This window comes from Carcharodon carcharias, chromosome 13 (assembly GCF_017639515.1).
Source record: "Carcharodon carcharias isolate sCarCar2 chromosome 13, sCarCar2.pri, whole genome shotgun sequence".
Taxonomy (NCBI): Eukaryota; Metazoa; Chordata; class Chondrichthyes; order Lamniformes; family Lamnidae; genus Carcharodon; species Carcharodon carcharias.
In genome coordinates this window covers 57,926,105-57,942,842 of record NC_054479.1, presented here as the reverse complement: position 1 = coordinate 57,942,842, position 16,738 = coordinate 57,926,105, and the positions used below count along the sequence as shown (strand labels likewise).

The 16,738-nt window shown below is 42.4% G+C and overlaps 1 protein-coding gene across 1 annotated transcript in view; it reads left to right on the top strand.

Moving 5' to 3' along the window:
• The first annotated feature begins 3,006 nt into the window (after window positions 1–3,006).
• Window positions 3,007–16,738, top strand: part of gcn1 (GCN1 activator of EIF2AK4) — a 119,971-nt gene continuing 106,239 nt past the window's right edge. Inside the window, exons 1-3 of the mRNA XM_041202634.1 lie at window positions 3,007–3,042; window positions 14,648–14,750; window positions 16,172–16,235. Of these exons, the coding sequence (XP_041058568.1) occupies window positions 3,025–3,042; window positions 14,648–14,750; window positions 16,172–16,235 (185 nt within the window). The 5' untranslated portion in view covers window positions 3,007–3,024. The remainder of the gene's footprint in view (window positions 3,043–14,647; window positions 14,751–16,171; window positions 16,236–16,738) is intronic.

Here is a 16,738-nt window from a genome sequence, read left to right as displayed (position 1 = left end):
GCCAGCTCCTCCCTCATGCCTCTGTAATTGCCTTGATTGGTGTCAACAGCTCAGAATTCAATCCTCAGTCCAGCTGGGTTAAATTCAGGACCTGCCTCCTTGCCTTACCTGTGACAGAGATCATGGTGCTGTAGGTTGGATCTATCTTTGAGCAGAGAACTGAAGAAGAATTCAACCCATTAAGTCTCCACTGCCTTATCTCTTGTTATATCTTCTCTTATTATATGAAGTGATTTCATCCTTAATCATTGAAGCTACTCCTCCCCCTCTACCATTTTCCCTGTGGACTGTCCTGTGGACTTTATAAAGCGGGACAGAATTTTTTGTTCCGTGTACGTATGTGCGCCCGACATGCTCGAGCGTAAAATAGTGTGTGATGACATCGGGTGAGCATCCCTGCACTTGCACAATATTTTGTTTGGCGGGCGCCGACAATTAAGAGGGTTATTAAGCCCATTAACGGCGCAATTAACTGGGACTTTTTGCTGCCCATCCAACATGGAGAATCAGCCAGGTGGCCTTTACATTTTTCAGGAAACCTCATCCAAGGGTGGGATTAGGTTTCCAAGGTTAATTTAAAAAAAGGTAAAAATGTTTTGACACAAATTTCAGCAGCCACATGTTTAGGGGTCTCATTCTGATGCCTGGGAATTTTTTCTGGATTTTAAAATCTGTTTTCATTGAATTTAAATTCCTCAGCTCCCTGAGGCAGCTCACTGGTAGTGCTGAGCCTTTCAGTGTGCCTTTCATGCTGGCTGGCCATTAATTTGTCAGGGGCTGATCGCAGGCGGCGGTCCGTTCACTGGCCATTCCCAGGCCTGCTGATTGTGGTCACCCGCCGAGTGGAAAATCCTGCCCGTGGTTTATTTAATTTTCAGTAATGATTACCTTTCAGACATGTCTCAATAGTGGTTATCGTGTCATACCCTCCAAGTTGAATTTGTGCATGCAATTCATTAAATTTGTTCCATTTGATTGTATAAAGAACACATTTCTTGTCCTGTCACAACTGTCCTTACACTCTAATCTTTTACCCATATGTTTCCCATTTCTCTCTCCTGGTTAAATTGCTTTACATCTTTTAGTCTTTCCTTTATCTGCAGTGCCTGAAGCACAATTCCTGCTGTTATTCTGCTCTGTTCTGTTTGTTTTTGAACTATCATCAATACTACATTTTCCACCTGTGCCCTCTATCTGCACTTACAATTTTAAAGTCCTTATGACTGCTTTATTTATCCTTCTCGTTAGGACCCTGGTCCTAGCTCAGTTCAGGTGGAGTCCTCCCACTGGTACAGTTCTTTCCAGTCCTAGTACAGGTGACAATGTCCCATGAAATGGAATCCAACTTTTCCACACCAATCCTTCAGCCATGTGTTCGCCTCTCTAATCTTTTTATTCCTATGCCAATTTTCATGTGGCCCAGGTAATAATCCAGTGCTTATAATTCATTTAATTTAGCTACTAGTTCCTGCTATTATCCCAAAGGGACCCATTGCCTACTCTTCCCTATGTTATTGGTCCCAATATGGACCACAATGACTTGATCGTCCCTCCCTCTCCAATATCCTTTCAAGCTATTTTGAGATGTCCCTTATCTTGGAATCAGGTAACAAATCATGTGGGACTCTGGATCCAACTGACAAAGGATGCTATCTGTTCTCTAAATTATTGAACCTCCCACAACTCTCATTCCCCTCCTTCTCCCTTTGGATAGCCTCCTGCAAGGTACCATTGTCAGCATTCTAGCTGTCCTATCGACAGTCTTTATCCTTACACTCATAGGTACATTGTACCTGTTGGATAAGATAAGTTTCTGTGGTTCCTCATTCTCCATCTCACCTGGGTTCCCCTTAATCCAGTGGTTCCAAAACCATGGTTTATGACCACAATTGGAGTCACAGAAACAGCAAAAGGGAACCTTAAGATCCTCAGCCTACGCTTCTACTGCTTCCTGATCAAGGTCCTTGAGCTGGAGTGGATCAGATGAAGTAATGGACTTGTGAGTACATAAAATAATAACATTTTTATCAAGTATATTAAAAACACAGATTTTCATATTTATATGATGTATTAGTGTTGATCTATAGGACATAAACTTTAATAATTATTTAATGAATGCTGCTATGCTGCTTTTTTGCTTTATTTGGCATCAGATGTCACATTAATTTTCAAATGTTAAAATAGGATTGGATTGGAAAATAGATTGGGAAGCACTGTCTAATTCTCCACACTATCAGTCCTACCAATCCCATTCTGAACGTGTCCTTTCTGTGAGACCAAAGGCTGGGCAGACTGTCCAGGTACTGTACCCTGTTTTCTGTGGCGAAGTGTCTCCAACTCACATTCCAGTTCAATGACTCTGGCGGGGGAGAGATACGAGATGGAGATGTTGACTGCAAATATGTTTGCTAGCTGACCATAAACTCCCACATACTGCAGTCCAGACCTGCTCTGCCATATCTTAATCTAAATTATATAGTTTACTTATATCTAGTTTTTAGTCATCATAAGTTTTTTTTTGGTTTCTTTTTCTACACACCAACTTGCACTACGCAATGGATAAAAGTGCTGAAGACTTAGTGCCTCAGCTTCCACTACAGATACTTGGAGGTAATAAAAAGGAATAAAAAGCAGTATCATCTTTCTACTCTGCACTGACTTCTCACTTGCACCAAATTCCTAACTTCAGCATTCGGTTCATGCTGCACACGGTTGAGGTTTGTGGGTTTGGAGGGGAGGTTACAAAGTTAGGGCCATTCAGGCACTTGAAAGCAAGTTTGAGGATTTTAAAAGCTCTGGATGTTAAATTCCATCTCAGTTCACAGTATTTTGCACTTTGAATCAATATACGGGCAAGTTGACAGCCTGATGTTGGTACTGATGCTGCTGGTGAGCAGCTGAGCAGTTGCCTAGAGACCAGGGTTCCTAGGCAACCGTTCCTGCTGCTCCCCCCACCCCCCGCCCCGCGGCCCGGATAAGCGACCCGGAAGCACTAGTTCTTCCTCTTCTGGCGTGTCGTGGAAAATGGCGACGGACACGCAGGTCTGTGCTGGCATTGCCGGTGGTGGAGTGGAGCTTGGCTGTGTCCGGCCTGCGGGGAATCTCGGGCAGGGCGCGGGGCTGAGTTAGGAAAGCGCAGCGAGGAAGGAATCGAGGGTCAGGCAAACACCCCGGGACGAGGGGGAGACATTGATCGGAGAGAGGGTATTGAGGGGGTGGGGGGAGATACTGGGAGCGGGTGGAAACTCTCAAACTCTGGTTAAGAGAATGATGAGAGCGGAAGATAAAGTCTCTGGGGTGAGTGAGTGCACCTGCGAGGGATTGCGAGTGATGGGAGATCAGAGACAGTCCTGTTCCTCCTTTGAGGCGAAGATAAATATGCTCAATATCTGGGATGTTTGGTAGGGTTTCTGGTGGGTACATAGGTATTCTCTAAGGCCGTTCTGTGTCCGGAAGGTCCTAGTGCAAATAAGAAGGATCCTGCAAATGATTGCATTTTGGAAGAGTTGCTAGCTCTGTAATCCTTGCGTTTTCTTTCTGATATGTGTTTGCTTTCAAAAGAGGCTGCATCCTTTTTATTTGGTTGTGCCAGGTTCAGCAGTCCTGGATGAGTTTGTCTCAGGACTCAAAGTCACTATCAAAACTCCTAAGTGAATCCTCCAGAGTGTCCTTGTAGTGCTTCCTTGGACCATCATTAGAGCGCATCCTAAACTCAAGCTCTGCATAGAAGATTCGCTTTGGTAAGCTAGTGTCGGACATTCTAAGTTGTGAGGTTGACAGATGATAGAAAGATGATAAATATGACTTGTGCGTAAATTGGATTATAATGAGAGAGAGTTGTGCATCATCAGCCTCACTCTCTCATCCTGACCTATCTTGGTCCAGTGGCAAAATGAGTCTAGATGGCTGGAGATAGGTCCACATCCAGTGGATGATCAGGATGTCTTCTGTGTCTTGCTGAGCTCTAGGTGTTTCACAGCACAGTGCTGACCTGGCTTCAAGGCCATTGGACCTTCGATTGGCCTCATCCACCCAGTGCACCAGAATCCTCTACCACAGTAGACAAATCCCTAACTCGCCAAGGGTTGGAGACCTGATGGTTATCCTCACTTGGTCTGGCCAGTTGGTGTGTTCATCTGGGGTGTGTCCACAAGTGAGAACTGGGTGAAGGTGAAGACCAATACAGCATGAACCACTCCAAAGAGTGTGATGAGCCTGCCTCTGAGAGATGTTACCCCTCCCTTGCAACCCTTACCAATCTAAAGCAAGTCTTGAAAGTGGGTCAGCACCATGTTGTGGAATGTGTAGAGCTTGACAAGACACAGCAGATGTCCTGGTCACTCACTGCATCCAGATCTATCACCAGCCATCTAAGACTCATCTTGCCACTGGACCAAGATAGGTCAGGATGAGAGAATGAGGCTGACAGAGCACAACTTTCTCTCACTATGATCCAATTCGTACGAAAGCCATGCTCATCATCTTTCTATCAAAGGCACTCACAACCTAAGGGGGAGGAATGCAGAGACTGGATGGATGACACGAAGGACGGGAGCAGTGACATGCACCTTGGAGACCTAAGAGTGTGTCAAGCACAACTGGGATGGTGTGCGGGGATGATAGACCCTGAGACAGAAAGCTAGCCATGAAAAAGTCAAATACATTGCCGTGGTAGAGAGTTGGCAATCCCTGATGGAGGAAGAGAGAGACCCTGGGGCACTGAGACCATGCAGGAGAGAGGGCTTCAGATTCTTAGGGCCTTGGGATCAGTGCTGGGGCAAGAGGCACCTATTCAAAAGGGACAGGTTGCACCATATCCGATGTCCTCATGGGGAGGCTCATAAGTGTGGTTGGGGAGAGTTTAAACTAAATTGGCAGGAGGTTGGGCACCAGCATATAGAAGTAGAAAAGAGGAACTATGTGCATAAAGGAGCTAGTCTGTGGGATAGCATTAGAGAAGGAAGTAGTACCATTTTAGATAGCCCTTCTTAGCCTGTTCCTATGAAGAGCACAAAGGTAGGTTTAGAATGCATGTATTCCAGAGATGCGGGGCTTGCCTTATGAGGAGAGATTGAGCAGTTTAAGCCTATACTCACTAGAGTTTAGAAGGATGAGAGGAAATCTAATTGAGGTAAATAAGATGCTAAAGGAGATAGACAAAGTAGTCGTGGAGCGGATGTTTCCCCTTCTGATGCATTCTAGAATGAGAGGTCATAGTTTTAGGCTAAGGGGTGGTAGATTTAAATCTGAGATGAGGAGGAATTACTTTTCTCAAAGGGTCGTGAATCTGTGGAATTCACTACCTCAGAGTGCAGTGGATGCCGGGACGCTGAATAAATTTAAAGAGGAGATAGACATTTTTAATTAGTGATGGGTTGAAAGGTTATGGGGAGAGGACGGGATATTGGAGTTGAGGCCGAAATGAGATCAGCCATGATCGTATTGAATGGCGGGGCAGGCTCGAGGGACTGAATTGCCTACTCCTGCTCCTAGTTCTTATTTGTGTTCTTATGTATTTAAACGCACAGTGCAGCGAATTATGTTGGTGAACTACAAGCACAAATAGCTATGTGGGAATATGATGTGTCAGTAATGGAAATGTGGCTTAAAAATGGTGAGGACTGGGTGCTTAATATTCACGGATTAAAAGTATTCAGAAAGATAAGGAAGGGAAAATAAGTTAGGGTGGCAGTACTGATTAGGGAAGACATAGTAGCATTGGGAAGAGAGGATGTCCTTATGGGGCCAAAGACAGAATCCATTTGGTTCGAGGTGAGGAGCAGAAAAGGTTGGATCACACTCTGGGGAATTCTGTTGGCCTCCAAATAGTAAGAGATGGAGGAGCAAATCTGCGGGGGTGTGCAAGAACTATAGAAATATCATTGATAATGCTATAGTTCTTGCACACCCCTGCAGATTTGCTCCTCTGTCTATTCACATCCCTTGAATGAATTTTTTAAAATGGGAATTTTAATTACCCAAATATCTTAAAGAGTAAAGAGGGGGATGAGTTTCTGAAATGTATTCAGGAAATGTTCATTGACCAGTGTGTTCTCGGTCCAACTAGGAAGGAGGCATTGCTGGATCTGGTGCTGAGGAATGAAGTGATCCAAGTGTCTGTGGGAGAACACCTGACATCAGTGTATCCCAAGCTTTAAATTAACAATGGAGAAGAGCATTACTTCTAAACTGGAAGCAGACTAACTTCATTGGGATTAGAGGGGATCTAGTCAGGATAAAATTGAACCAACGTCAGTTAGAAAAAACTGTAATGGAGCAATGGGTGATAGGGGGAAGATGCCAGAGGATTGGAATGTGGCAATTGTTGACACTCTTGTTCAAGAACGGGTGCAATGGCATTCCTAGTAACCACAGGTCTCGAGGGCAATTAGAGATGGGCAATAAATGCTGGCCTCGCCAGCAATGCCTACATCCCATGAATGAATAAAAAAAGGTCGGTCAGTTTAACATCAGTGATGGATAAGGTTTTAGAAACAAAAAATTAATAGGAATTTGGAGATGTTTGATTTTATTAAAGAGAACCAGCATGGATTTGTAAAAGGCAGGTTGTGTTTGACTAATCTAACCAAATTTTTTGATGAAGTCACAGAAGGTTGTTGGAGGGAATGCAGAGGATATTGTCTGTATGGATTTTAAGAAAGCTTTTGACAAAGTACCACAAAAGGCTGGCTAATACAATTGAGGCTCATGTAATAGAAAGATCAGTGTCGGCCATGGGTAAAAATTGGTTTAAGGACAGAAAGCAATGAGTTGTGAGAAATGTTTTTCAGACTGGAAGATGGTAGATAGTGGTGTTCTCCAAGGGTTAGTGCTGGAACTACTACTTTTTTGGTATATGTAAATTACTTGAATATGGGAGTACAGAGTAAAATTTCAAAATTTGCCAATGAGACCAAACTTGGATAAGTGAGGCTGACACCAATCGAGTGCAGCAGAACATAGGCTAGCAAAATGGGTGGACAAGTGGCAAATGGCATTTAATACAGAGAAGTGTGGGGTGATGAATTTTAGCTGAAGGAATATGGAGAGGCAACATAGACTGAATAACACATTTCTAAAGAGTGTGCTGTGACAGAGGGACTTGGGGTGTATTTGCATAGATTTTTGAAGTTCTTTGACTGGATTAGATAAGGTAGATAAAGAAAAGCTGTTCCCGTTAGCTAATGGTACAATGACTAGGGGATACAGATTTAAGGTTTTGGGGTAGCTATACAGGGGGACTGTGAGGAAGAACATTTTTTAATGCAGCGGGTGGTAATGCTCTGGAACCCGCTGCCTCAAGTGTACTGGAAGTGGGGATGATCAATGATTTGAAAAGGAAATTGGATGTGCACTTGAAGAAAATAAACTGGCAGGGCTATGGGGGTAGATTGGGGGAGCAGGATGGGCTGGATTGCTCTACAGAGAGCCAGCATGCATGTGATGGATCAAATGGCTCCTTCTGTGCCATAATGATTCTCTAGGGGGTAGGGATTATGCATGTACCCATTCCTTCTGTTCATAAATTAAATTCAAATTCATGTTCAAATATAGGTTGGCAGATCCTGTTCTGGTCCTTGCATACTCTTACTATATTTGTGCCTTTTGAAATTTGTGAAATACTGTCCATGAAGGATTATTTTGTTTATCAGCTTGTGATGTAGCTCCTCACAATCTGTAGTACCATTTTGTCTTTGCTTAGAATTTTGTCTCAGTAAGGGTGAAGAATTATTTTCAAAGGGCCATTTGTGACTAAAATAGAACTTGTTGTCGGGCTGAGTCACAGAGCTTGATAAGGTCAACTTGGCTCAATTATGTATGACTAAGAAAACTTGTCTTTGGAGGCTGAATTGAAAATTTGCCAAACATTTGTTGTTGGAGATACTTGAGCCATTTTTGATGTTTTTCTGCTCTTGCTGGAGTGTAATTTCACGACTACCAATCTCCCATTGGTACCTTGCCCAAAGTGGCTATTTCTAATGGGTGAGCCAGACTGTTGATGGCAGCAATCTGTTTATGTCATGGAGCATTACATGACCTGATATACATATGTCTGTATCCAGTAAGAGTCACTGGATAGTGATCAGGAGTGTGAACCATGACATTTTGTTTTTGCTTCCATCTCTTCTCTCCCTCCAAACCCCTCCCAACAAGAGCACCAAGATGAATTATAATTCCTCTGCTGCTGATCTGGCATAATCAAGCTTACTCAGCGTTGAGCAGGGATCAAATCGTGTGGTCTTTGTGGCCTGTATAGAATGCTTCTCACTCTTTTAACCAGCTGGACTTTGGAAGTTCTACATTTTGTATTCATTCTTGAAATGTGGGTGCCTCTGGCAAGGCTAGTATTTATTGCCCATGCTGAATTGCCCTTGAGTTGGTGATGAGCCTTCTGAAGAAAGGTCCTTCGGCTGAAACGTTAACTCTGTTTCTCTCTCCACACATGCTGCTAAGCCTTTATTTTGCTTTTATTTCCCTCTTGAAACGTTGGTGTTTATGTAGTGAAGGTACAGTGCTTTTAGGAAGGGAGTTCCAGGACTTTGAACTGACAATGAAGGAACAGCAGTATATTTCCATGTCAGGATGGTGTGTAACTTGGAGGTGATTATGCTTCCATTCACCTTGTCCTTGCCCTTCTAGGGGAAGAGATTGTGGGTCTGGGAGGTGCTGTTGAATAAGCCTTGGCGGGTTGTTGCAATGCATCTCATATATGGTACACACTGCAGCCACGGTGTGCTGGTGATGGAAGGTTGTTAAATTAAGATTGGATTTCTGTACAGCTATTGTATGTTTTTAAATATTGTCATATTAAATATTCATATTGTGTCCTTCTGTGCCTTAGTGCTGCATATTTTCAGCTAAGATGGACTTGCTATATTCAATTCTTTGTCCCCACTTGGAATATTTTGAGATTATAGCTTCACTATCCTGGAGGGGGGGAGAGTGACTGAAGGGTATTCAAGCACTCCCACATTTGGGATAGAATTTTCCCCCTGTCGGGGGCGGGGTTGTGCGAGTGCAGGCACGGACCCGATCGGGTCTCTGTTGCCATTTTACGTGGGCAGGCCAGTTAAGGGCTGCCCAGCGTGACGTGCACCCGGAAGCGCTGTGCACTCCCTGTGTGGGCAGGGGAGGCGTTCCCTGAGTTGAAATTGCCTCAGGGAGACTAGTTTCACTTATGAAACATTGATTAACTGTAAACAAATTTTAAGGACATGTTCCCTCATGTGAAACTGTCACATGAGCTGGGACATGGCCTTTAATTTTATCTAAAATTTTTAAAACACTTTAAAAACATTCATGAAACCTCATCCTGCCTATGAATGAGGTTCTATGAAAAATGTGAAGGCCACCTGGGATCTTCGCATGCCCGTCAACCTTAAGGTTGGACGGCAACTCAGTTTATTAGTTTAATTGATATTCAAATGGCCTTAATAGGCCTTTGACAGTTCAGTGGGCATGCAGCTGACTCAGCTGCGCACCCACCGAACTGAAACTCTAAATGACGTGCGGTGACGTTGGGACGCACGGCCAACGTCATTTTACACCTCAGCGAGCAGGCCCTGCGCCCGATCGCCGAGCTGAAGATTCTGCCCTTGGACTTATCTTGCTTTTATAGAGGGTATAATTGAATTTGTACTATGACCAGGTCTCATATTTGGCCTCGATCATTTTGTCAAAGTTGGTGGCATGAACAGCCTTTTTTCATTTCTTATTACAATATGAAGGAAGCTAAAATATATCGATATTCCTTGAGCACAAAAATTTCAGATCAGGAGTAGGCCATCCGACCCCTTGAGCCTGCTTTACCATTCAATAAGATCATCGCTCAACTTCAGACTACACCCCGTAACCTTTAACTCCCTTGTCAGTCTGGAATCTATCCAACTAAGCCTTAAAAATGTTAAATGATGCTGCCTCCAGTGCTCTCTGGGGAACAGAATTCCAGACTAATGACCCTCTGAGAGGAAAAAAAAATTCTTCTCATCTCTGTCTTAAATGGGGAACCCCTTATTTTTACACCTTGTCCCCTAGTTCTAGTCCCTCCCGTAAGGGGAAACATCCTTTCAGCGTCCACCTTGTCAAGTGCCCTTGGGATCTATGTGTTTCAGTGAGATCACCTCTCATTCTTGTAAACTCCAATGGATACAGGCCCAATCTGTGCATCCTTTCCTCATAAGATAACACCCTCCCCACAATCCCAGGACTCAGTTGAGTGAACCTTTTCTGAACTGCTTCTAATGCAATTATATCTTTTAAGTAAGGAGACCAAAACTGTACACAGCATTCACGCTGTGGTCTCACCAACACAGTGTGTAACTGTAGCAAAACTTACTTCCTTTTATATTCCATTCCCTTGAAATAGGTGTCAACATTCCATTTACCTTCCTCAACACCTACTGTCCTAACTTTTCATGATTCATCTACCAGCATACTCAGATCCTTCTGTATTGCAGAATTCTGCAATCTCTTTCCATTTAAACAAAATATATTGTTTTTCTATTCTTCCTGCCAAAGTGGGCAAGTTCGCATTTTCCTATAGTATACCCCATCTGCCAGATTTTTGCCCACTCACTTTATCTATATCCCTTTGCAGATTCCTTATGTCCTATTCACAACTTACTCTCCTACCTATCTTTCTGTCATCAGCAAATTTAGGTACCGTACATTTGGCCCCTTCATCCAAGTCATTGATATAGATTGTGAATGTTTGAGGCCCCAGCACTGATCCTGGTGGCACTCCACTAGTTGCAGCTTGCCAACCTGTAAATGACCCATTTATCCCTAATCTTTACTTTCTGTTAGCGAACCAATCCTCTATCCATGCTAATGCATTACCCTCTACACCATGAGCCCTTACTTTGTGTGGCAACATTTGATGTGGGGCTTTATCTTGTGCCTTTTGGAAATCCAAGTATACCGTATCTGCATGTTCCTCTTTATCCACCTTGCTTGTTCCTTCCTCAAAGAATTCCAATAAATTAGTCAAACACAATTTCCCTTTCGTAAAACCATGTTGACTCTGCCTGATCGCATTGATTGCCATAATCACCTTAATAGATTCTAGCATTTTCCCTAAGGCAAATGTTAAGCTAACTGGCCTTGTAGTTTCCTGCTATCTGTCTCTCTCATTTTTTGAATAGAGGAGTTACATTTGCTTTTATCCAAACTGATGGGACTTTTTGTGAATCTAGGGAATTTTTGGAAAATTACAGCCAATGTGTTTACTATCTCAGCAGCCACTTTTAAGACCCCATCCAGTCCTGGGGACTTGTCAGCCTTTAGTTCTAATGGTTTTTTCAGTACCCTTTCCCTGGTGATTGTAATTGTTTTGAGTTTCTTCTCTCCTTTCATCTCTTGATTTACAAGTATTTTTGGGATGTTATTTGTGTCTTCTACAGTGAAGACATGCACAAAATATCTGTTCGACGTTTCCGCTATTTCCTTTCCCATTATTAATTCCCCACACACACTCTAGAGGATCCATGTTCATTTCATTTACTCATTTCCTTTTTAAATACTTGTAGAAACTTTTGCTATCTTTCTTTTATATTTCTAGCTTTCTCTTGTACTGTAATTTCTCCCTTTTTTGTCTTTTTATGGCTGTTTTTTAAATTCTGCCCTGTCTTCTGACATACCACTAATCTTTGTAGAATTGTACGCTTTTTCGTTCAGTTTGATACTATCCTTAACTTCCTTAGTTAGCCATGGATGGTACATAATTCTCATGAAGTCTTTCTTCCTCACTGGGATATATTTTTGCTCAGTTATGAAATATCTCCTTAAATGTCTGCCATTGCATCTCTGCTGTCCTACCCTTTAACCTAATTTCTCTGTTCACTTTGGCCAACTATCTTCGTACCCTTGTAATTTATTTATTTGTTTAAATTTAAAACACTAGTCTTAGGTGCACACTTCTCACCTTCAAATTAGATGTGAAATGCCATTGTGTTATGATCACTGCTACCTAGAGACTCCTTTGCTCTGAGGTCATTAATTAACCCTGTCTCAGTGCACATTATCAGGTCTAGAATACCTTACTTTTTGGTTGGCTCAAGAACGTGCTGCTCTAAGAAATTGTCCCAAATACGCTCAGTGAGCTCATCTTCCATGTTGCCTCTGCCAATCTGATTCGTCTGATCTATATGTAGATTAAAATCACCCATGATTATTGCTGAACCTTTCTTATAAGTCCCCATTCTTTCTTCCTGTATACTTCATCCTTTGCTCTGAGGCTTGTGTTGTTACTGTTAAGTGACCTATAAACTACTCCCACAGTGGCTTCTTACCTTTGCTATTTCTTCTTTCTACCCAAACTGATTCTATCAACATCTTGATCTTTAAAACTAAGGTCAACACCCCCTATTTTGCTAGTATCCTTAAATAACTGAGCTACCCTCTGAATCTCTTGAAGCTCTGACCAAATCATTCACAGAGTTGAAGTGGTGATGACAGCTTTATTCACAGACTTAAGAAAGGAAGGTTGAGTACCAGGAATGAAGCACTTGTTGCAGTGTGAAATTTTCCATTTTCCCTCACTGCTCACCCTTTGGCGATTCTGTGGCTTCAACGCACCTTTCCCAAAACATGTAATTTACTATTGCTTAATGTTTGGGTTTTTTTCTGCCCAGTGTTGGCTGGAAACAAAGTTAGGGCTTGTTAGGAAGTCTGAACTAGGCAGCAATCTGTTAAAATAGCAGGTTACTAGGAGAATTGAAGTTTGTAATGTGTCCTTACAGTAAATCGCCAACACTGTGTCCAATACTGATGCACTCATCACTAATTTGGATTACTAGTGCCTAAACAATCTTTGCTGAGGATAAAATATATCCATTAAATATCTTAGGACCACTGCTCTTCCTGATTTATATTAATGACCTGAACTTAAGTATACAGGAAATAATTTCAGAGTTTGCAGATGACACAAAACTTGGAAATGTAGTAAGCAAATAGAAGGATGGCAGCAGACTTAAGGAAGGCATACAGACATCTGAAATGAGCAGGCACATGGCAGGTGAAATTTCACGCAGAGTGTGAAGTGATGCATTTTGGAAGGAAGAATGAAGAAAGGCAATATAAAATAAATGGTACAATTTTAAAGGAGGTGCGGGAACAGAGGGACCTGGGGTATGTACATAAATCTTTGAAGCTGGCATGGCAAGTTGAGAAGACACATGGGGTTCTTTGCTTTATAAATAGAAGCTTGGAATATAAAAGCAAAGAAGATATTCTTAACATTTATAAAACAATAGCTAGACCACAGCCGGAGTATTTTGTCTGATTCTGGATGACACCTTTCAGGAAGGATGTTGAGGCCTTGGAGAGGGTACAGAAGAGATTTACTAGAGTCGATGAGGGCTTTTTGTTACATGGAGAGATTTTGGAGAAGCTGAGATTGTTCTCCTTGGAGCAGAGGAGTTTAAATGGAGATTTAGTAGTAGCCTTCAAAATCATGAAGGTTTTTGAGAGTAAATAAGAAGAAACTGCTTCCATTGGCTAAGAAGTTGCTAATAAGAGTACACAGATTTAAGATAAGTGGCAAAAGAACCAGAGGTGAAATGAGAAACACTTGTTTTACACAACGAATTATTATCATCTGACATGCAATGCTTGAATGGGTGGTGGGAGCAGACACACTCATATCTTTCCAAAGTAGAATTGGATAAATACTTAGAGATTAAAATTGCACACCTGTGAGAAAAGAGCAGGGGAGTGGGACTAATTGGATAGCTGTCAAAGAGCTGATATAGACTTGGTGAAAAACACTAACCTTTAACTGTACAGCTTGAGTAACTGCATCTCTTTAAATTTAGCCATCACTCATTATAAACTGCCTGGAGAAACACACAGGCTTATAACCTATAAGATAAAATTTCCATCAAAAAACTGTTAAAATATGGAGTCGATTATATCTGTCACATCATTGAACAGAAAATTAGGTCAACCTTTTGAAGGAGCGTATTGAAGAAAACGTGGTCTAAGCATTGGATTTGGAATTAGAATAGGTTGTAGGTAGCTCCAGTTTCAGGCAGGTGTGAACATGATTGGCTAAATTGCTTCCCTCTGTGCTAAAATTTCTATTGGAACTGCAGTTTTTCGATTATTTGTTTAGACATTAATCAGCAATTCTTTTTGTTCTGTATATTTTGTCCCCTCTGCTCTCTCTACAAATACTCACCTGTGTAGGGGTGCAGTTCCACATTTGCCAATCCCTTCGGGTATCTTTCTCAAGTGGGTGTACATGCCATGTGAGCTCAGACATTGAAAGTGGACCATTAAAACAAAGAGGGCATCATAACCGAGGCCAAAGTGCACTTTCCATCAGGCATTTGGTTTTCACTTTGCTAGCCTGTGGTGCAGAGGTCACTTTTATCCTTCCTCCATTGTTGCACGCAAGAGGGATTTATTGATCCTTCCTGGGCTGTGGGCTCTGTTATCCTGATGCCCTGTGAGCAGCTTTATTAATGGAAATGGAGCTGGTTCTCTTCATTCCTACATTAAATCTATTACTTGGTGGGAATCCAGTGATTCTGGTCCAGCCAATGCCTTATTTGTCAGTAAATGTGAGATATTTGGAACACTGTGGGATAAGTTAGATACTTTGGTTAGCAGGATTTAGAGTGAGACCAGTGTGATTGATTTGCAGGTTTCAGATACCCTCAGGAGGTTTGCTGCGAAAGTCACTACAGCCAGCGTGAAGGAGAGACAGCAGATACTTTCGGAATTGGGGAGCTGTGTCAATGGAAAAGGTATGTGTCTGCTGAATCAAATCATCCCTGGGGGCCTCAGAGCATCCAAGAGTTTTGTGTTGGGGCAAAATTGGATCCCAAATTGGAATCATAGTTTTGAATATCTCGCTGCTCCAGGTTGAATAGTGAAAACCTGTTTCACCTTCTTTAAAGTACCTTACTGTCTCCCAGAGCACCTGGCTTCATATCTCCACTTGCCTGGATGAGTGCAGCTCCAACAACACTCAAGAAACTCGATACTATCCAGGACAAAGCAGCCCGTTTGATTAACACTCCATCCACAAACTTTCACTCCCTCCACCACCGACACACAGTGGCAGCAGTGTGTACTATCTACAGGATGCACTACAGGAACTCGCCAAGCCTCCTTAGATAGCACTTTGCAAATCCACAACCGCTATCATCTACTGGAACAAGAGCTGCAGATTCATGGGAACACCGCCACCTGGAAGTTTCCCTCCAAGTCATTCACCACCCTGACTTGGAAATATATCGCCATTCCTTCAGTGTTGCTGAAAATCCTGGAACTTCCTCCCTAACAGCACTGTGGGTATACCTGCACCACATGGGTTGCAGTGGCTTAAGAAGGCAGCTCACAACCACCTTCTTGAGGGCAGTTAGGGATGGGCAATAAATGCTGGCCTTGCTTGCGATGTCTATGTCCTAGAAATGAATAAAATCAAAAAATATAAAAGGTTTTTAAGTGAGCAGTGTTATAACCTTCCTGACGATCAGAACCTGCCGTAGTGCCTCAGTTGAGAGCTACTTGTTAATGCTGCAGTGCGGTCCACTTTGATGTGAAGTGTAGGTCAGCAGCTTGTTCCATTTGAGTGATAGCCAGATGTCTACCCACAGAAGGGGATTGTGCAGAAATCCAGTCTATAGTGGGTAACAGGTGGCCAGAAGTTGAGGGAGCCCATGGGCAGCAGACAGAGGAGCTCTGAGGGTGGATTTCCTGTCTTTCTTTTCTTTTGGACTGCACAATCTGTTTTCTCAGTGGTGTTGGTTGAAGATAATGGTTAGGATCCTCTGAGAATTCCCCTGCTCTTTGAATAGTGCTGTAGAATCTTTGTGGCCTACACAGACAGACGGATGCTGAAGTGGGGTCAAAACTCATGATCCTCTAATTTAGAGGTGAGTGTGCTACCCACTGAGTCAAGACTGATGGAGATTGTTTCTTTCCTCCTGTTAGAAAGATCGTGGATCACTCTGTAGCTGGAGGGTTTTGTGTTACCAATGCACGAGGTGTCAAATTCTGTTAAGCACTTGCAGGTAGTTCATACCATACACAGGACATTCAGTACCTTTAATATAGATGAAGGCAGTATCAGTGGGGGTATTTATTGTACTCTTTAGCAACTGTCTGAGTACCCTGGTTTATCACTGTGTGATAGATAGCTGCTTGTCCTTTGTCCTTTCAGACCTACCTGATGCTGCTGTGAAAGGCTTATGCAAACTTTTCTGCTTGACACTACATCGCTACAGGTTAGTACCAGAAATTTAAATTCAAATAATATATTTCCCTGTGTTGCTACTATACCCATAACTGTACATTACTAAATCTGACATTGCTATTGCTTCACTGTTTATTTTATCCTAATGTGCTTTAAGTTTGAGCTCATTCATTATTCCATAATTCTGCAAAGGCATGAGCAACAGTTTTAAGATATCCATCGCTATTTTCTCTCATCAACTTCATTTCGGCATCACCATTTTCACTCGTTCTTAGTCGACCGCAACTTTCATATTGTCTTGATTAGTTAGCTTTGTGAATTTTTGTTTAAATTCATTTGTAGCAAGACGAAGATTGCTACTCCTAGTTGTCCTGAGAAGGTAGTGATAAATCTCAGTGGCTTGCTCTACCGCTTCAGAAGGGAGTTCTGAATCAAACATATTGGTGTGAAACGGCAATCACATCTAGGTAAACCATGTGGGTTTTTATAGTAATCTGATAGCCTCATTGTCAATTTTACTGAGACCTGTTTTAC